We start from the raw sequence: 21,988 nt of genomic DNA on the forward strand, positions 1-21,988 counted from the left end.
ATTTGAGATCCCTTATGTGGTTTGGCTGTCCAAACCACAGATGTTGGTTTTTAAAATACCCAAGTGTACGAGAGTGCTACTGATAGCCAGACAATGCTGTAACATTTATAGCATCTATAACATTTTGCATCATTCTGGGCTTTCTTCACATAAGATTTATACAATTTCCATTTGCTGAAATCTGTGACAGCTTTAATCGCATGCCCTCAAAAACACACTTATTTTTGAGTTATTTCAACACAGTTCAACCAGCAGTTTTATGAATTCCTCCAGCTGCACCTGTGGGTGAAGGGAGACATGCAGTTCTGAAGTATGGTGGGCCTAGAAAATGCATGGGATACATCTGAAAAGAGAGGATAAGCGTTGAATGATTTCCATTGCCACTTGGACAAAAAACTCCCCTAAACCCACGAGACAACTCTTAGGTACTTCAGATATAACTCAGATGAAACAATTGCTAACAAACTACCAAGAAGTATTTGTTCTTTAGGGCAGGAGTGGGAATTCTGTAGTTGCTGGATTAAGTTTATGTCATCCATGAGTATGACTCATGCTTGCTGGGCTGGTATTGGAATCCAACAATATCCATACTTTCCCAATCCTTATGTTCATAGAAAATTGGGCAGAACAAGTGCATTGGCTCATAACATTCCATTCATTTCCAAGGACTTGGAAAAAATAGTGGACTAACGATATTGGCCCAAATATTCAGCCACATTATTATTTTGAAGTTGTGACACTGAGCTACATTTGGGTCTTCCATAAGGATGTCACTGCAAAATGACATCACCATAATGAACCCCCTTAAATTTTCAGACAACTTCACTCACTTCATGAGTTTTCCTATCTCTGTCATTCTCAGTCTGTGTTATTTATTTCAATTTATATGGCCACCCATCTCATCATCATGACTCAGGGCAGCTAACAACAGTTAAAAACACAACAGCATAACAGTAAATACGTAATCAGCAGCTGACAAGCAGTTAACAATATAACCAGCTCATGGACTTTGTCACATGTTCCAATCCCAATGCCTGGTAACACAGCTGTGTCTTCAAGGCCTTGTGAAAGGCCAACAGGTTAGGGCTAATCTAATTTCCAGGGAGATGATGTTCTAAAGAGCAGCAATAGAAAAGGCTCTCTTGTAGCATGTCTCTCCTGCTGGTTCTGATAGGATGGATACATAGAGTCAGGGAGAGGCAGAGGTTATCCCTCAGACAACCCAACTTAATTCCATGAAGGGGTTTATAGGTAACTACCAGCACCTTGAATTAAACCCACAAGGAATATCTCAATGAAGGGATATTATCTCAGGAATTTCTGGGTTGGTTGGTAGGTTTCAGACATATGAGTGCAGAACTTCATGGATTCAACCTTGTGAATGGTTACTATGTGGCTAGCTTTCACTAATAGATGGATTTTTTATCTCATGCTTTTATGTCATGCTAAATGCAGTACTTTTCATTAGAAATTATTGCACACAGATACTTGTCAACCTTCCAGTATAATGTTTAGACAGAAGTAGGATATATTTTCTGTGTCTTTCTCAAAAGGTTCCCCTCAGACTTTGAGAACAATCTGATGGATTAAGTTCCTGTTAAATTTCAGCATCCAACATTCAATCCCCTTTTGGAAATCTGCTTAGTAAAGAACTAGCAATTTGAATAAAGGTATACATACATTATTTACATCATACTAACCCTCCAGTCCACAGGATCAATGCCACAGTTGTTGTGAAACTTAGTTTCTGTAATGGGGGCTCAACTGTGTTTTACAAGATGTATTTAAAAAATAATAAAACAAAATGATTAAGAATGGCGTTCTCCAAGACCCTACCTTTCAAGTGACATACAGAATCTTTTCTTTTGCAGCCATTCCGTAGAGTGACGTTTTCAGTTGTGAGTCAGCCTCAAGACCCACATCAAGGGTCTTTGCAGAGTTGCTATGACAGCGGTCTGGAGGAATCAGAAACACCAAGCAGTAAGAGTTCTTCAGGGCCGAGGCTGGGTGCCCTTCCACTCCCAGAGGACAACTACGAAAGGACTACGCCGGATGGCAGTGTTGGTGAGGCAGAGCATATGGAAAATGGTAGGGGCAAACACAACACTCACACACTCCATTTGCACTAGTGAGTCCATGTCCAGTAGACTTGGCAAGAGGTCAGTTGGAAGAAGGGGAAAAAAGTTGACCAAGAATTTCAGTTGATGTAATAGCTTCCTCCAATTGAAGCTGGGATCCTATACTAAGCCCCATTGAGCTGAATGGGACTGACTTCTGAATGGGCAGGTGTAAGATTATATTTTCCAGTCCAGCTTGGATTTATCTGGACAGAAAGGTAGAATCTAAACCTGTACCACAGCTACTAACAACAATTTCAGTGATGTATAGTAAAACATCTGCACACAACTTTTAATGGAAATACCATTGGCTTGGGGTGTGCTTAATTTGTGAATGGGTCAGGCTAATAATATTTTAACTGACAACATCAAGACAGTGGAAAAAACATCAAAAGAATTAAAACAGCATTGGTGCCACAATCTCATAAAGCTAGAAAATAAGTCAATATATAGTCTGGTTAAAAAAAAAATACACAAATGAAGAGAAGACCTATTTCCTTAAAAAAAAATAGCCATGTGCCATTTTTGTTGCTATAATTCTCATCATCATTATTACATTAAATATGTCCAGCGTTAGATAGAACAAAATAATTGTCCTTCAAGATTGTCTTTGCTCAGACTGCATATATGCTTCCCCGCATCCTACAAAATACAGTTATCTACACATACTGATTAAAATATATGAGATAAGGGGTAGACCCAACAGATTCTGTGTTTCTAATGGAGCCCAGAGTTCCAGAGTGAAACATTAATGTGCTCGTTCCCTGTTCAGGAGTTTTGGGGACACTGATTACAAAGATGAAGACATCAGCCAGAGCATTAATTCATAAAATGATATTAATCATGCCAGATTCCATGAATGCTGAATTATTTAGAAAGAATGACAAACATAGTTTTGTTTTCTCTTTTTGCTGCTGTTGTAGAAGGGGGAAAAATCAGAATATCTGCTTTAAAACCTGGGCTTATTGATCTCAGGAACAAAATTGCAATGTGTTTCCCTGTACTGTATTTAATTTTTCTACAACTAAATAAGCTTTGTTGGAATCTTGCTTCATTCAGGGGGAGGAAGGGTCTTGTACTTAAAATGAAATAAAACTTAAAATAATTTTAAATTCTCCATTTACTTTCTGGTATGTTTTAACAATCCACTTCAATACGATTCTCTTCCTGTCCCCCCTCCTTTTTTTTTGCTTTGATCTGAAACCTTCTGAATTAAATTATAATGAATTTTATTTCTCTAGTGGTAAAAAAGGCTATTGAATGACAGTGTGTAGGGAAATTATAATAAATGAAATGGGTATGTATAAAAAGTTTGTATGGCTATAGGCATGGCTGGGGTGTAGTGTTAGATAGTTTTACTTTCTTTTGGAGATGTTTTTATCAATAGTTAATGAATTGATTAATCAGAGGTGAAACAGACACATCAATAGAATGAAAACAACTTTTGAGGGAGGGCAGGAGATAAGTTTTTTTTTTTTAATATTAGGATGGAAAATGGCTGCTACAGTTACTCTTCCCTCAGCAAGTACATAAGAAATGTTGCATATTTTCATAGGTTCTCATTATGTTGTTTATTTGGTGAACAAAATGGTGCAATGATGCCAGTTTGGAAAGAGGAACAAACTTCTAGTTCAGTTGGTAAGGCGAGGTTCATATGTGAGTTCAAAGACCCAATCTTAATTTCAGGATTAAATAAACCTTTTCAGTAATGCTTTTTAGTGCCTCACAGTTATATGTTTTATGGTCTGTTTATGACTCATCCATGCTGGCATCTGTATGTATCCCGCCTTTAGCTCTTTCTTAACATTGGGAGTTATGCTATTGGAATGAAAAATAGTATATCAACAATGCATTAATCTCCCACTTATCGTGGTATCTGGCTTTAATTTACAGCAGGCTGATGTGGAATCCAGATGTGGTGGAAATAAAGCAATAGCCAAGTAAGCTGAAACAAGGTGGTGTAGTTCCCCCAAGGATGTACAGGTCAGAGAAACAGGAACTGAGAGGCAGAAGCAAGAAACGTAACCATACACAGACTGAGGTCAAGGGCAGTTTTGAGAGAATCCATTTCATTATTTGATGTGTGTGATGCCCACAGTGCTAGATTGCCCAAAAGAAAGAGATTGATTGGCCTCTCCTCTGGTTGAGAGGTCAGCAGATCATCTTCAGGCTGTGTGGAGGCTATCCATACCAGTGATTTATAGCATCATCCAACCATCAACATGGCAATATAAAGCCTTCTGCATTAGGGATATATCACTACAGTGATGGCTGGTTGACACTCCAAATCACCCCAAGGTTAGCTGACCGAAGTCAGGCCGGGCCTGAGACATAGAGGATATTCCCACTTTATCCAAACAGGACAGATTAGATGGTTGCAGATTCGGAGTGCTGAAAGCAGGAGGCTGTGATTTGATCCTATTCTCATTTCATACACCAGTGCTGATTTACAAGGAAGCAGGACTTATACCAGTGCATATCTAATTGCAACTTCAGTTGTTTGCAATCCATTCTATGTATATGTGACCTACCCACAGATATACTGTATATGACCCTAATAGTTAATCACCTCTGGCCCCTCCAAGTGTTGCTACTGTCAGGACAATTTAATTCAGATTTCAACTAAGCAACATTGACTTAGAAACCAATTAATGGGAGGATAATGCTATAGAACATATTTTCATATGTCTACAATAAGGATCAAAATTTCCAGGTGAATGAGAGAGGTGACACCATTGATAACTCACACTGTAGCTCTCTATATTTTAAGGAAGAAAGAGCTGAAAAATAAATTCACACAGATTACTGTGATTTTTGTTTTCCTATATATAGATATAGTATAATTTCCTGTGGTATACTGTATATAAATACATGCATATATTAAATCAGGCTTGCAAGTATTGTTGATGATGTGCTGACAAGGAATAGGACATACTGTCTGTTGTAGGGTTAAACCAATCCATGATAAGGATATGCAGATAATGAGCATAGCCTGAAATCCATTTTTTTTCCCTTATGGATCATGATATTAAGAACATTCTTTAATTAACTTCACTACCAGTTAATTTAATGCCTGATAGAAAAATGGAGCATCCCAAAATTTGGAGAGTGTGTCTCTGTGTAAATGTCTCAAGGGACACTGAATTACTATGTTAACAGAGATAGCCAACAGCTCACCAACTGGTGCTCCTCCGTAGAAAGTCAAGAGCTTCTCATGACTCTCTGGGGCAGAGATGATCATGCAATTAAAAAAGAACTGACCCTTTTCATTGGATTTTCATGCCTATGACAGATTGACTTATTTTGATCAAGCTGCATGTCTTCCCTCCTTGGAATGTCAAAAACTGAAATGACAAAATCCCAGTTTCCTAAAAACTCTACTTCTAGTCATTCTGGATAGTGCTGGGCTGTAGCTAAGGACAAACTTCTTTTTTTTTAGATTGTAAATGTAACACTGGATACTTGAATGAGTAACTTCATCCCTCTCTTTCTCCAACAGTTCAGTTTTGGTTTTTACACTCCCTTGTCTTGACTTCTAGGGAAATCTATATGCTGGAAGACCTGCTTAGTATCATCTTTGGTATTAAAGGATTGCCATGAGCATCAAAAGTAGCTATTTTAATTGGAATGTTAGTAAGGAACAACGTATGGAGAATTTTGCAAGAGAACCTGTGTGTGTGCACGCACATGGTTAAAGAAGCAATCTTACGCTTAATTTTTACAACTTCAAATATTTACTCTTTAATTTTGTCCAGTATGAAATGGCTCAATTATAATTAATTGATTGAGATAAAATATTTAATTTAAAAGTTTAGAAATGCAATTTCTTGTGCAGTCAATTAAAGCTTCCTGATTCCCTCCCCTGCATTTTCAAGGGAAGATAAATAGGAGAATGAAAATAAGGAAAAGAGAAGGCCAGAGTGAAATAGGGTGAGATGTGGAAAGTGGTATGTTATTTTCCCCAGCTATTATGCTGACATATTATTTCAGATTTGTTTGTTTGTTTGTTTTTTCCCTACTTTTGCCACCAAGACTTCTGAGCTGTGTTGGAGGACATCTGGTTGTGACTGCATCGTTCAACAGATTCATGCTCTACTTGCAAAATGCATTGAGGGATAAGCAACCAATGACATTTCAGATGTCATTGAACTGGAACTCTCAGCATCACTCACCATGGGCTATGCTTCCTAGGGCAGCTGGGAGTTGTAGTTCAGCAACATTGGGAGTGCCACTAGTTGCATGTTCCTGCTGATATGGACCCAGATGTGGATATTCATGTGCAGCGAAGCACACTTGGCCCTCTGAATTATGTTGACATTATCCCCTTGACACTGATCTGTCTGTCTGTCTGTCTGTCTGTCTGTCTGTCTGTCTGTCTGTCTGTCTGTCTATCTATCTATCTATCTATCTATCTATCTATCTATCTATCTATCTATCTATCTTCTGTTACATGTGTTGCAGAATCAAGCAATTTAAGCTGTCTGGGACTGTTCTGCTTCATAATAATATGACTCACAACCATAGGCTTAGTATTGACTGTTTTCACACATTGCTAACAACAAATCTTCCTGCAAATAGAAAACTAGCACAGGAGAGCAAACAATTGCATCATATTTTTTCTCTCTATCATGTTAGCTCTCCATAGAGGGTGTTTGTGTGTGTTGTCACACTTAAGAGCCTTCTGGTATGAAATATCTATCTTTATTCTATATTTAAAAAAAAACACAAAAACTGGTGTGCAAAGATTTTTTTTTCTGCTTTTGTTCCATTTGGGTGTGTAACATAATGTTACTTTTAGCTTGATCTGATGATTACAGAATTCTTTAAATGGCAGAAAATGATGTTTCTCATATCACATGAGAGTTGCTTTGAATTTTTGTACAACATTAAGTAAATAGAAGTTGTACATACAGTAAGATTTCTTGCCAACCTCTCTATTTGCATCAGCTGCTAAAACAGTAGTCTTCAGCAAAGGGATGTAGGTGAGGACAATGCTGATCATGTTTAGAATTAGTAATTTTACCAATTACTGTATTAGTTCCTGTGTGTAACTGATTGACTTTGCAATAGAACCTCTGGGACGTTTATGCTGATCTGTAAAAAAAACTGATTCATTTCAAAAAGTTGTGCCTAAGTGATTCTTAGTAAATGGAATAATTCTGAAAGGCTGATCTCTGCATCAATTTTGGAGAGACAGAGATTGGTTCTTTATGTGCAACTTAGTGCAAGGAGACACAGAATCAGGAGTGGTGACGTCCCTTCCTTCTTTCCCTTGTTCTATGAGCTGAAGGTAGCAGATACTGTGATACTCATTGTAAAAACCGCCCAGAGTCCCCCGACGGAAGGAGATGGGTGGGGACAAATTGAATAAATAAATAAATAAATAAATAAAATGCATACCTTCCTTGAACTAGAGAAGGGATAGGCAGTTTGAAGCTCTGAGCTAGTGTACACCATTTTCTGGTGACATGTGAATATCCATGAACATATTTCCTGAAAATGAGCTATGTGCTTTCTTGGCACATTAAGACAAGAAACATGAAAGAACTTAAGCAGAATCTCTAAATCCCTAAACTAAGGTTTTAAAAAGAAAACAAAATCCTTATCACCACTTCAAAGCAACTCTGAAAAATATCTGCAATTCTGTGCAGATGTATTACTAGTCCCACTCAGTTTGCTCCATAATTTTACTCATAGTGGTTTTTCCTGTACAGATAATACATAGGACTTCCTGGTTAGCAAAAGATCATCTTTCTAAAACATTTTTTTTAAAACTTTCATAATTTTCTTTCATATAAACATACTACCTTAGTGATCAAGACAGATAGATCTACAGAAAGACTACAGCTTGTTGTGGTGGTTAAGGCATCAGGCTAGAAACCAAGAGACTTTGAGTTCCAGTCTGGCCTTAGGCACAAAGCCGGCTGGGTGACCTTGGGCCAGTCACACACTCTCAGTCCTAGGAAGCAGGCAATGGCAAACCACTTCCAAAAAACCTTGCCAAGAAAACTGCAGGGACTTGTCCAGGCAGTTGCCAGGAGTCAACTTTGACTTGAAGGCACACACAGACATTTTTTTTTAAAATGTTCTTTTTTGATTCAGAAGATTTAAGATGCCTTTAAGATTCTGAAGCGTAATACTACATGCTTTAAATCTCTGCATCCTACTAATATTGGCGTGCCAAGGAATACTTTTACAGTCCAGTTAATGGATTTAACGTATCTCATTGTGAGTAATGCAATTACTATACAGGATTCTAAACATCCCTCCTGACTCATAACTGTTGATTCACTTTGACTTATCAAGAACAAGTTCCTTTTTTTAAAGTGTTATGCAAACTTAACCAAACACAATAGTTGTACATGTAAGCAATTAATGATTAATCTAATTTTTTTAAATAGCTTTCTTGGTCACAGTGTGCCCTGTTTAATGTTATTTATGATCTCTTCATTCTTTGTTTTTTTTTTGTACCCTAGTAATCTTGAGTGTTTTTGTTTGTTCTTTTGCTGGATCACATACTGTACAAAGTCTGTTTCATTGCTAGTTAAAGAGTTTTTGTATGTTTACAAGGTGATTTTCAAAGCTGATAAGCAGAGAGATTCTGATAAACAGAAGTAACAGGTGTATTGCTTCTTAACATGGAGCTTTGAATTCTTATGAATTAAGGGACTTGAACTCCATGGAAATTGTCTTATTGTTAATTATATGAAGCTATGATAAAGTCAGAAGAATTATTTGAACAAGCTGAGTAAATCAAACCTTCCTGTTATATAACACAACTTCTTCTATTAACAAATGGGAGTTGTCTTTCAAAAGGCAATATAAATCAGATCTTCATTGGATATAGATGATGACGATGATGATGGCTATGCAGATGGCAATGATAACAACAGATTAGTTTCTCAGCTATTAGGGAAGCTTTCTCTTAGAACAGGAAGGGCAGCACTGCAAGAGACAGAAACCACAGTTCACTTCCCAACCAACTATTTGGCTGAGCATGATGTCTCCTACAAGACTAGGGTGAGCCAACTGTTGCTGTTTTAGGAGGGCTAGGCAAAAGGAAGAGGGGCCGACCAAGGGCAAGATGGATAGATGATATTCTAGAGGTGACAGACTCGTCCCTGGGGGAGCTGGGGGTGTTGACGACCAACAGGAAGCTCTGGCGTGGGCTGGTCCATGAAGTCACGAAGAGTCGGAAGCGACTAAACGAATAAACAAGAACAAGCCTTTTAAGAGTAAAAAAAAAATGAAAACAGGAAGTTCTTTGACATAAACTCCAAACTCCAAACCACACCCTTAAAGGATGGCATCCTTCTCCCAAATTTCCCCAAACCTAGCAGATGATTTTAGTGGTTTTAGACGGTAAGTTAAGATTTGAATGGTTTGCTTTTCAGAGGCTCCCATGATCACACCAACTGGGTGAGGTTTTGTGGTACCTCAAAAGTGGTCTGATCTCAAAGTAGCCTCTTCTGAGCTTCAGGCCAAGACTGGAAAGTTCAATCACAAACTACATTAGATACCTCTAAAGTTCCTTAAGAAAGGCAGTTTGGTGTAGTGGTTAAGGCATCAGGCTAGAAACCAGGAGAACTTGAATTAGGCACAAAGCCAGCTGGCCAGTCATTCTTTCTCAGCCCTAGAAAGGAGGCAATGGCAAGCCACTTCTGAAATCTTGTCAAGTAAACTGCAGGGACTAGTTCAGACAGTTGCCAAGAATTGGACATTATTGAACGGCAGAGAAAGAAAGTTCCTTATCTTATCTATAAGACTGTATGAGCCAGCTCTTCTCTGAAATTTAAAGCCTCCCTTTTAGAGTTTGGAGACATTGTTCATAAAGGCATCCCTCAATGCAACAAGTAACCAGAGGATGGAAACATGTATTAGACCATATATGAGGTCAGGTCTCTCTTTCCTTATCCTTGATATGATTGGGTCCACAAAGTTTAAAGTTTGCTATAAACATCTTTATGATCAGTGGACAGAAATTTCCCACTCAAGAGGATTTCATTCAATGTTACTTGTCCTTTGAAGGGAAAAAAAAAAGCCAAGATATCTGATTAATTTGGGGATTATTATTAATTAAAATGTGGTCCCAGCTCCCACTTCTTATATTCAGGGTGCAGGTGCAGGATACGAATGCATCCCATTTGTTTTATTTGAAAGATTGTTAGCCTACAGCCAATTTATTAATACAAGGAAGGACAATTTTATTTATTTATTTGTTTGTTTGTTTGTTTAAAAGATTAGCATGGCCAGCCATCTTAGAACACAACTCTGGGTTTCTCACAACAACAGTAAAATCAAGAAACAATAAAAAGTGTAAAACAAAAAACAAAAAGCTGGCACCTTCCAGCTCAGCCTATCCCAGTGCTTGGGGGAAGAACCAGCTCTTTACAGTCCTCCAGAAGGCTGAAATGATTGGTGTCTGCCAGATCCCTGGAGGATGTTCAGTAAGGCAGGGGCCATTACAGAAAAGGCATGCTTCCTAGGTCCCAGTAGATGGCAGCATTTCAGGGAAGGGACCTGGAGTGTGTCTACCCTATCTGATCTGTTAGGATGAACAGATACTTTCAAGGAAAGGTGGTCCCACAAATAACCTGTGTCTGTGCCATGCAGGGCTTTAAAGATGATAACCAGCACCTTTAATGACACCTGGAAACAAACTGAGAGCCAGTGCAGCTTGCACAAGAGCGTTGCAATATGGGCAAACCAAGGGGTGCCCAACACTGCATGTACTGCCACATTGTGGACCAGGTATAACTTCTGGGTGGTCTTCAAGGGCAACCCCATACAGAACATTGAATAATCCAACTGGGAAGTGACCAAGACATGAGTGACTATGAGCAAAGCCTCCCTGACCAAGAATAGGCACAACCAGTGGACATAAGTCCAAGAAGACCCCCAAGTTGCACACCAGCTCTGTCCAGGGAAGGGCACAACTTCTTGAGAATACTTTGTAATTTTTTTCTCCACAATGGCAAGAAATCAGGTAGCTGTGCATCTAAATGAGCATAAGCAATGTTTATGCCAGCCTATAACCTATCATCTTTTGGGCTGTTCTTGTAGGAGGAAGGCAGGAGTAAAAACACTGCAATTGCCTATTAATGCAGCTGCTTCAATGAATCATGGAAAACTGATACCTAACCAGCCCAACTGTGGCCGTAAGTGTTTGTGATCTGAATTACCAGCCCTTGTGCACCATGTTCACAGCATATAATCTTCTAACTATTGTGAAGTGCCAAAGGACTGAGAGATGGTGGTATAAAGGTCTTCTTTGGAAGAGCCAGCTTCTTACCTGCAAAACAGACAGAACTGACCTTCCTTGGAAGTGAATGTGAGAACTTTGTGTTTGTGGCAAATTGCTTCACTAGGCAGTATTAACTAGTATTTTCTGTATAAAGATTTCTCAATTATTGCCCATACAGTACCCATTCAGGAGAATATTTTTAAAACACATGGAATTAATATTTGAAAGCAAACTGCATCAAGTTGGGTTTGATATATCTTCAAGGGTGCATCATACTTAATTCTATGGACAATTACAAATTGTTCTTTATCACAGACTGAATGCAGACTAAACTGACTGAATGCATGTGATGTAAACCTGACCTTTATGAGCTGGGCATCTATCCAAGGCATGTAGTTTTGACTTTAATAAATTGTTAAAGAGAACATGCATTGGTGTTTTGGAAAGTGTGTGAACGTCAAAGCCACCTACTGAGCATGATCCTTGGCTGGTGCAAAAGTTCATCTTTTACAATGTTTTTGTAAATTCAGTTCTCAATATGAGTATCAGCATTTTTATGTAGACATATCCATAAGATTTTTTTTTCTCAGTATCTCTTAAGTGTAACTTAAGAGAAACAACGAAAAACTAGAGGTTGAAATGGAAAGGACAACAAAGGATCTTTCAAGATAATTTAAAATATATATATATCAGTGCCAGATATATTTTTTTCCAAGATTCACAAGCTTAGCCATTAGGACTCTGTTCCAATTTAGAATGAGTTAGGGCAATAAATCCCTTTTGAAATGAGATTAGGTATCCCTTGGTTTCAGAAAGAAGAATGAGCAATTTGTATGAGGAAAAGCCAAAAGAAATTGAAGCTGTGGCTTTAACTCTGAGAGTTTATTTATGAATTCCAAGTGAGCTGGTAATTAGAGCAGACTCCTTGGCCAAATGGTTATACATTCTGCAGAAAAGGAATCTGAAATCATAAGCACATAGAACAATAGTAAAAGACAAAAAAGTTTTAAATGGTGATTATGGGACTTCTGTTCTCAGCACCTATGGAGCATGAGAACTGCTGTGGATAGTTTGAAACACTATCTAGACAAAAATTTGATCTAGATCAAGAACAAGCTGGTCAAATTAATGATTACTTGGTCAGTGAAAATCCGATAAAAGCAAACCTGAATTTCTGGGAAGAGAATATGCTTGGGTTGAATTATATGATAGCTATGGAAAGACTGGACAATGTTAATAGGATTTGAAATATTTATAAGAGCAAACAATGGGTAAAAAGAGGGTGGAAACTAAATAGTTACCATTAGAATAAAAAGGCACTTATATGCTTATTTTCTCATGCTCCTTTTTAATGAGCAAAGGACCAGTGACCAACCCCAAAGTAAACTCTTAATACTCTCTTAAATCCAGACAAAGTACTCATGCTGGGAGTGAATGTTCACCCTGATTCACAAAGAGGGAATCAAATCACCAGGAGTCTATAGGCAAAAATTATTTAGAACACAATTTTTTATGAAAGAGCAATTCAGTGATGTCATATATAGGATTGTGGAATCTCCTTTTTTGGTATGTTGAAGGAAAGTATTGGGTAAGGTTTCTTCTTCCCCCACTCCCCCAAAAAACCCTGAGATTTAGCATCCCCATTGATCAACATAATAATTCTGGGAGCAATATTCCATCCTGACGTTAATCCCTGGTGACTGATTTTAGAGATAATGCCAATGTGTACAGAAATTTTGATTTATTTTACTTCCTAGGTTGGTAAGCTGTTTCTTTCCCCCCACTTTTGTTTAAGGATTATTTTAAAAATAAATCCCATTGGGGCCATACTTTTCCTGGCCTCCAGCACAATTTCTTCTTCTGTATTTAGTTTTTAATATAAATTTCTCCTTGTAATGACAAAATTCTCCAATGTCATCCTATGTTTAGGTACACTAAACTGGGATGTGGGCTTTTAAAGTCTGTTGGAGTAGACCGCCATCAAAATAGAACAAATAAATCAACAGAATAAACAAATGAAATACTGTGCAGCTTTTTTTCCAATTTAAGCTCTTCAAATGAACAAAAAACAAAGAAATAAAGACTTATTTGTCTAGGCAACTTTTAGACAACTCTCTTCTTGTGTGTAGGTATTTCTTAAATATATATATTTTGTCCTTCTTATACTTTTTTTTTGCGGGGGGGCATGGGTAGATCTTTGACTAGAAGGTGTTGGGAAAACAGTAACAAACTTCATTCCATGCTGTTGTCTCTGCTGTGGTTGTATCTCTTGGGGGATCCACAAGTGTCCTCCATGGAAGAAATTCCATGGATTTCTTTCAACAGCTTTTGGTGGATTTCTTCTCTCTAATTTGTATTTGGTTTTGATTCTGATCTTTTATTTTTAGGGAATAAGAATTGATGTATCCTTATTCCCTAAATAATTTTTTAAAAAATCTAAACATCTAAATAATCTATCTGTAGCTTTTTGACCATATGAAAAGGACAGAGAATCATGTAAATGGGAAAAGGCCAGGTGCCACCTAGTCTCACCTGGTTTCAGAGTTCTCTGGTTGCTGTCAAGGAAAAAGATGTCCTTGCACTGGCTTTCCCTATTTACCTGTCTAAACCTGTTTTTTACCCTTTGAAGTATTCTTGCATCATCAAAGGAAGGGCACTCAAAAATTGCGTGAAGGCAAGGCACAATGCTTGCTCCTAAAGCATTCTTCCATCAGGGGAAAAAAAAGATTATTTATTTTCTTGCTGAGATTACCCTTTCATAGTAATGATTTTTTTTTTTGTTTTTTAAAATTATAAACATTGTTAAAAAAAAAAAAAACCACCAACAAAGACTATCACCTTCAATAGAGGGAAAAATCTCACCTTTTACAGCTTTGTAAACAGTTGCTCTAGCAAATGTGTAAAAACCTGCAATTGCTCTTTTCCCTGTTTTTATCTTTTCCAAAGCTCCAACCATTTTATATTAGATTGCATTACAAAAGGTTAATTGGTTTTACTCTTGAAGGTGGCTTTTCTTCCTCGCTGTCAGCACTTACAGCACTGGGAAAACGATGCTATGTCCCTGTTATAGTCCAAAGGAAATGACATTTCATATGCACAAATTGCTAATACAGTATGTCCATATAAAACGTTCTAAAAAAGAAATGAAAAAAACAGATCTGTGCTTGTTTTAAGCAGGTGGCAATGAAACCTACTATAATTTCCTCTATTATCACGATGTTGCTACTAATGAAGGGCATACCTGATTCTCTCCCCTGCTCCCTGCAAAGAGCCACATTCTAAGTAAGTTTAATAGCAGACTGCATGAGAGATTATCTCTATCAGTGGCAGTTTATCCTCTTTGGTGGTGGTCCTCCAAAACAGCTGTGACTTCTCCTTATGTGACAGGATATATTTTTACAGTGCAACATTCCATTAGAGCAGCAATTTCAGGAATGTTGTTATGTACTTAGCAAATGTAGTGTGGCTCCAGACAATTTGCTGTGGCTTAGTCTCCTTTGATTTGTCAGAACTAATCAACTGCAGGTTCCCACCAGCATCCCAACTTTTGCATGTACATGCAAATAATTACACTTTTTAAATTGTCTCTGAATAAGATAGGCTTCACTTTGTCCCTCTCCCTAGACAGGTGCGAGTGTTATCTTAGATATGAGTTCTGGTTTAAATACGGAGCAAAAGTAAGTCAACAGTGAATCGGGAGCCTGATCATAATCCTGAATTGTCTTTGCAGTTTAATCAGATGAGAATCTTGATATAAGTATGGCTTAGGCCAAGTGCTGCACTAACACATGAGAAGTACCACACTAATTTGACCCAATAGAGTTTAACTATTTGCCTAAATGAGATTTCCATCTGGCCTGATGTTGCTACTTTGCATAGTTCCTGAGCATGTGAAAGCCAAGTCAGATATCTGAATTGCATGAATGAATGAATGAATGAATGAATGAATGAATGAATGAATGAATGGGGACTGCTACTAGTTAGAACAAGGGACGACAGAGCAGAGTTAGCTGTCATGGCCCTATTCACTATTCATCAGTCCAACACATGATCAATATTTCTGAATATGGCCTCACTGTTTGGGTTCTGTTAATGTCATCTGATGCCATGAGTGAGGATGGCAAGCAGGGGGCTCCCATCCAGGCTGTAAAGCGCATGCGTAGTACTGAGGAATTAGGTGGCCATTCAAAGAGACACAGATCGGGCCCGCCTTAACCTTTGGGGTTTATATGTCTGGGTTTTCCCACGCTTCTTCAGTTTGTTAGGATTCTCTGTTATGTAGCAGTAATAAAACACTAGAGACCTATTCCTTGTCTCAGCATGGTTCCTGGCTGTTAGGACATCTAATGTACTGGAAGCTTGCTGGTTAGATCTCACAAGTCATGCTTTTAAAGGCTCCAACATTATCGAGCCTCAGCTTGCATGACTGAATGACTCATTGGAGAGAGAAAGCCACAGTATATGAACTTTGCCTCTTGTCACCTTAAAGAAACATGGATTCAGATCACATCCCATTTCCATCATTTTGAAATGACAGACATGCATGTGCCAGCCCTGGCTGTGATTTGATTTGGATTGTGCATACTCATTTGAGATGTGTTGGTTCATTGCCATCTTCCTGTTTTAACCAAGTCAGAGGTGTATGGAAATATGTTATTAATTAATCACACTAATAACTCACCTCTCCTTCAAGAACTCGAAATAATGTATGGGAGGCTATTTAGAGCCTCTCTCCCTGCTCCAAAATACATTTTTTTGTTCTTTATTCATTCAGTCGCTTCTGACTCTTCGTGACTTCATGGACCAGCCCACGCCAGAGCTTCCTGTCGGTCGTCAACACCCCCAGCTCCCCCAGGGACGAGTCCGTCACCTCTAGAATATCATCCATCCATCTTGCCCTTGGTCGGCCCCTCTTCCTTTTGCCTTCCACTCTTCCTAGCATCACCATCTTCTCCAGGGTGTCCTGTCTTCTCATGATGTGGCCAAAGTATTTCAGTTTTGCCTTTAATATCATTCCCTCAAGTGAGCAGTCTGGCTTTATTTCCTGGAGGATGGACTGGTTTGATCTTCTTGCAGTCCAAGGCACTCTCAGAATTTTCCTCCAACACCACAGTTCAAAAGCATCGATCTTCCCTCGCTCAGCCTTCCTTATGGTCCAGCTCTCGCAGCCATATGTTACTACAGGGAACACCATTGCTTTAACTATGCGGGCCTTTGTTGTCAGCGTGATGTCTCTGCTCTTAACTATTTTATCGAGATTTGTCATTGCTCTTCTTCCAAGGATTAAGCATCTTCTGATTTCCTGACTGCAGTCAGCATCTGCAGTAATCTTCGCACCTAGGAATACAAAGTCTTTCACTGCTTCTACATTTTCTCCCTCTATTTGCCAGTTATCAATCAAGCTGGTTGCCATAATCTTGGTTTTTTTGAGGTTTAGCTGCAAACCAGCTTTTGCACTTTCTTATTTCACCTTCATCATAAGGCTCCTCAGTTTCTCTTCGCTTTCAGCCATCAAAGTGGTATCATCTGTATATCTGAGATTGTTAATGTTTCTTCCAGCGATTTTAACTCCAGCCTTGGATTCCTCAAGCCCAGCGTGTTGCATGATGTGTTCTCCGTACAAGCCCAGCACTGATCTTTTCAATTCTGATGATGGAAGAGAAAACTGGAAGGAGATAGTTGGCAAATGCTGATTACAGTACAGAATTATTATGAATATTATCCCCTCTTGTTTTGTATGCCTTTTTATAGTTATTATTTAATTGTGAGTGTTTTTTATGCATTTATTGTTTTTTATTAAGTGTTGTATGCTGCCCAGTTACTTTTACTGTATGTGAGATTGTTGGCGATGATGATGATGATGATGATGATGATGATGATGATGATGATGATAATAATAATGTCCCACATTACATTTATTTAAAGAGACCATTGTGATTGCTGGGTTGTTATTAACAGTGAAACAATTAAGATTATCTAAAAATAAAGTCCCAAGATTTGGGGCAACTCAAGACAAATTAAGAGGGGAGGTTCATTCTTCATTTGCCAATCTGTTCAAGGGAGGCAAGAAACAAATTTGGGAAAATTTATTTTCAAACTAGTCTGGGTATTTCACACACTCTCTCACACACATTTACACACACACACACAGACACACATATTTGTTTTTGCTGTTATTATTAGGACCACTGCTATGCTTAGAATGTATCCATTACCTGAAACTGTTATTTACAAAAGTATGAGGTTTACAATCAATTTCTTCCCTCAAGGAAAAAAGTCAACACTTACATTTTCCTATCCCAAGGAAAATTAAATTGAGTGACTTGTACAAAGTCAATCAATGAGTTTCATTTATTTGTTTTATTCAGTTTAAATCCTGTGTTAACCTTTGGTCCAAGTACCAAAGGTTGGTTTCATGAAGTCAAATAGTCTTTAACCATTGCACCAATAATAGCATTTATTTTGTTCAAAAACTGTTGGGATATGTCTGACTTCCACATATCTCTGTAGGAAAGGCTATAAGGTCCAGGATTTTGTGTTCTGTTGGTCTCTAACCTAGTGGAGCAAGCAAAGTGTCATTTCCTGTCATTGTTTCTGAATGTGCTGACTTCCATGGGAGGCAGGCAAAATAGGGCTGCCTCTTGCTCCTGAGATATGCTCATGGCAGACAGTCTTGACTTCAGGCACTTAGATTTTCTCCAGTGGATAATTATTTTAACAGGAAAGGCAGGACAGAAGGAAGAATATCCTTATGGATGTTGGCAAGGACACTAAAACTTTGCATTGCTAAACTCAGTAGAGGTTTTATGCTACACTCATGAGAGCAAGTTAAACTGAGTGGTACAAGCTCTACTTTTGCATTACAGTATACATTAATGAAAAGTCTTACACTTAAGGCAGGATTTATCTGCCTGAGTGCATAAAAAAGAGCAAGTTCTTGGGTGTTCCTAAGTTGGCTGACAACTTCCTCCCATGATCTTCTCAACAGTTTCTTCTTTATGGTCATTAAACTTTCCTTTCTACTACTCTGATTTGATATTTTATCATGATTCATCAGGCTGTGGGTGTAAAGCTCTTTCCAGGCCTTTTTTCCAATCTAGTAAAACCTCTCCACTCATAAGACTATTTGTTTGTTTTGGGGCTGCTGCTGTTCTCTACCTAAACTTCATGGTAGCTGGTGCTGCCAAGTTCGATGCTTCTTTTCCTTATTCTTCCCTGGTGTTCCTCCCACCAATATCACTGTTCCCTCAAATCTTCAGTGGTGGCATCATCACTGTAGTGTACCATAGCTGCATTTTGTTCTCCAGTGAAGCTGGATAGCGCCAGGGAGTGGGTGGAGAGAAATACATTCATTCATTCATTCATTCATTCATTCATACATACATACATACATACATAAAACATTCAGGCAGCAATCATCCCAACCCTGCTCATCCTTCACTTTATGCCTCCCCCCCGCAATATCTAAGGAAGAAAATTGTTACACCCCCCCCCCCAAAAAAAAAGTATTAACAGCTAACCATTGTGCATGAGTAATACTACAGATCAGGCAATGGTGGCAAGGTGCAGAAACACTTTGCTTCCAGGAAGAAGAAGGAAGATCCCAGGAACCAGATTCATTTGTCAGTGGGAAGCCACCCCCCAGCAGCTTCAGAAGAAGCATGGCAAGACTGTTTTTTACAGCATTCCCTCTGCATTGCAAGCTAATTAATCACTGTAGCTTCCCAAGACTTCTACAACTGCAGTAATATGGCTGGCACCAGTCTCGGGTCAGCCCATGCTACAAGTGACAAACACCCCCATTGCATGGTCTCCCTAAGCACTTTGCTCCTTCTCCTTCTTCCTCTAGCCTCCTTTTGTTGATGAGAAATGTTCTAGAGAGGAGCAGTAATCCATTCATCCGAATGTGGTTATTTGCATGGAAGACTGATCCATGTTCGTCCCTTGGACAAATCAGAAGCAGACAGGCCAGAATTCCTAGTGCATTTCCTTTCCCCAGCTACAAGCTCAAAAAGGGGCTTTAATTGCTGAAATATTCCAGCATTGTGTTAAAAATCATGTTTCAAAGCAAGCTAACTTTGTTAGCTCAGCTCAGATTGTTGCAGGCAGCACCATATTGATAAGTACTTGTTTAATGCTCCAGTGTAGGAAGACAGTGTTGCACAAAACTAAAGGCCATGGTACTTAAAAAGACACACAAAAACACAATCTAGATTATTCTTCTCAATGTAAGTGGAAAGTCCCTTCAAAAGCAGGAAGAGAAGAGAAGGGAAGAGCATCAATTGGCTGCTGAAAACTATTATGCACAATTCCTCCTCCTCTGCAGATTTTAAACTTAATTTTCCAACTTTGCATGAGATCTCAGTGTGGTTTACAGACCATGCAAGGCAAGAATAACAACCTTCTTGTAACTTTCTGCTCCTATTGATCCTGGGATCCTAGAAAGGAAGGGGACAAGGAAAAGGCAGAGGCTTCCTTTCTCGGCAGGTCAGCCCACCCATTGCCTCCATTTTCAAAACCATCATAGTTTTCCTTCCTTCCTGCTGGACCCACTACTCTTTTTTTCTTCCATGTGATCTCCCTTTCCCCTCAAGGCAGGCCCATACAGCAATGTGTTGGGCCTTTTAGAAAAGAGAGAAAAAAATATGTCATGCTGCTTTACATAAACACTCACCAAGGCAAGAAGAGAAGGTGAAGCCACCCCTTCCTTCCTCATTCCTGCTGAATTGATCTGTTTACTGCTCTCCAAGTGGTTGCTCCTTGGGCAACAGCGGTGCAACTTTGCAGCTTCCATGTAGACAAGGAGAGAATGTGCACACAAGTGCTAATGTTCCTTAGCCATCAGAATTGCACATTCTGAGCCACAGCCCTATGAGGGAACTCAGTGCTAATCCAATCCAGGCAGAATGGGATTGGGTTCTTATACTCATGATTTTGGACAAGTGACCCCCTTTGCACAGATGACACCCTTCAGCTTTGTTCATAACTTCAACCTTATGCTGAAGATACTATACTATGATCAAGTGTAAATGACTCCTGAAGAATGTGTGCTAGACTCTCCTTCAAATCCCTGTTCAGAATTAATATACTGGATAACTATTGTGCATTTGCCAGCCACAAAATTTATTAAAATCTGTTACCGGGAGACAGATGGAAAACTGTTAGAATAAAAGCATTATATGAAAGAAAAAATAAACAGAAAGAGAGGAACATTCACCTGTATATTAAAAGATTATTTTGGACCTTTTGCATTTCCTTTCTTTTCCACCCTTCTTAATTCCTTGCATACTACTTTTCTTACAGGTAGTCTGCCACACTTGTGGGAATCCCCGAATATTAATTCTTTGCATATTCCTTATTAAATATTTAATGAATAATAGCAACTTTTTGTAGTAGTTGCTGCAGGTCTAGGATAATGTTTTTTTGAGTGGGTTAAATGTCTATTTTTGCTTTTTCTCCAGAGACTGAAACTGCATTCAGCTTTTGGTGCACTGAGTATTTCTGGGCTTGCTCAGACCTGCCTTCTTAATCACATCTGTGACTAGTCACAATAGGGATTTCCATTAATTGTGTTCAAGTTTAGTAAATAGGTCACAAGCTTACTTTTACGCTCTTTAGAAATTGCCCATACTTGTATGCATTTCAAAAAAGCATCCAGAAATAGCTTCATCAAACATCCCCCAACACTACTTTGCTGGTGGTGGCATCTGAGCACCAAAGCTGGAGTAGTAATCCTCCATGGTGATTAAAAATGTTTTTAATCCCATCCTGCTAGGCAGCAGAGATGTTATATGGTAATGATTTTTTTAACTGTACGAATGTTAATACAGCTGCCCAGAATCTTTTAAGATTCATTGCATAATGTGAAGATAATGCTCTCACGTTCCCCAAACACTAATCTAAGGATGCTTAAGGAATTCAGTCTGTACAAATTTGGATGCAGATTGATTAGATCAGAGGTCAGTTCCAGATCCCCCTGTGCAGATTGCAGCAAATGCTTCAGTATGAGGTTGGACTCAATATACACATATAGCATTGATCTTGCATCAGTGTATCCATAGGGGTGACAAATTTCATCCTGAAAGGTTAGATTAGGGGTAGGGGCAGGGTTAGTTGGTTTGAAGTTGGGCAGCCTTGTTCAAGGAATTTAGGCAGGATCTACATTGGAGCTCTCTTCATTCCTGAGAAGCTTGGTTTTTTTTTTGTTTTTTTTTAACATGTACTATGTGGTGGACATGCCATAATGAAGACAGCCAAATTTTGGTTTAATGTCATTGCAGTGGTAGTTCTTTAGAAATTATGTACAGTTGTGTGAGTGTGTGTGTACTATAGCAACAAACTGCTGTAACTGCAGAAGTGGAAGTCAATGAAATACTGTAGTCTTTTAACCATAATGCCTAATTATATTAGGACCGTATTATTTTTTTGGTTTCCAGGTGTTCAGCTGAAAGAAAGTTGTGCAGCTGATAGACAGTTAGAGCAAATCACTCAGAGTGGTGTGTCACATATTTGTGCAGATGGAGCATTCTTCCTCTAGAAGTCCCAATGCAGCTACTTTACAGATTTTCTGATTTCCATGTGTGTGTGCAAGCTCGTCCACTTTACTTCACAATCACTCTCAGCAGAA

The 21,988-nt window shown here is 38.7% G+C and overlaps 1 protein-coding gene across 1 annotated transcript in view; it reads left to right on the forward strand.

Annotated features, from left to right (window-relative positions):
- Positions 1 to 21,988, forward strand: part of PCDH7 (protocadherin 7) — a 419,387-nt gene that overhangs the window by 196,609 nt on the left and 200,790 nt on the right. Inside the window, exon 2 of the mRNA XM_063310178.1 lies at positions 1,872 to 2,088. Coding sequence (XP_063166248.1) covers positions 1,872 to 2,088 — 217 coding nt within the window. The remainder of the gene's footprint in view (positions 1 to 1,871; positions 2,089 to 21,988) is intronic.

Source organism: Candoia aspera, chromosome 8 (assembly GCF_035149785.1).
Source record: "Candoia aspera isolate rCanAsp1 chromosome 8, rCanAsp1.hap2, whole genome shotgun sequence".
In the NCBI taxonomy this organism is placed as follows: Eukaryota; Metazoa; Chordata; class Lepidosauria; order Squamata; family Boidae; genus Candoia; species Candoia aspera.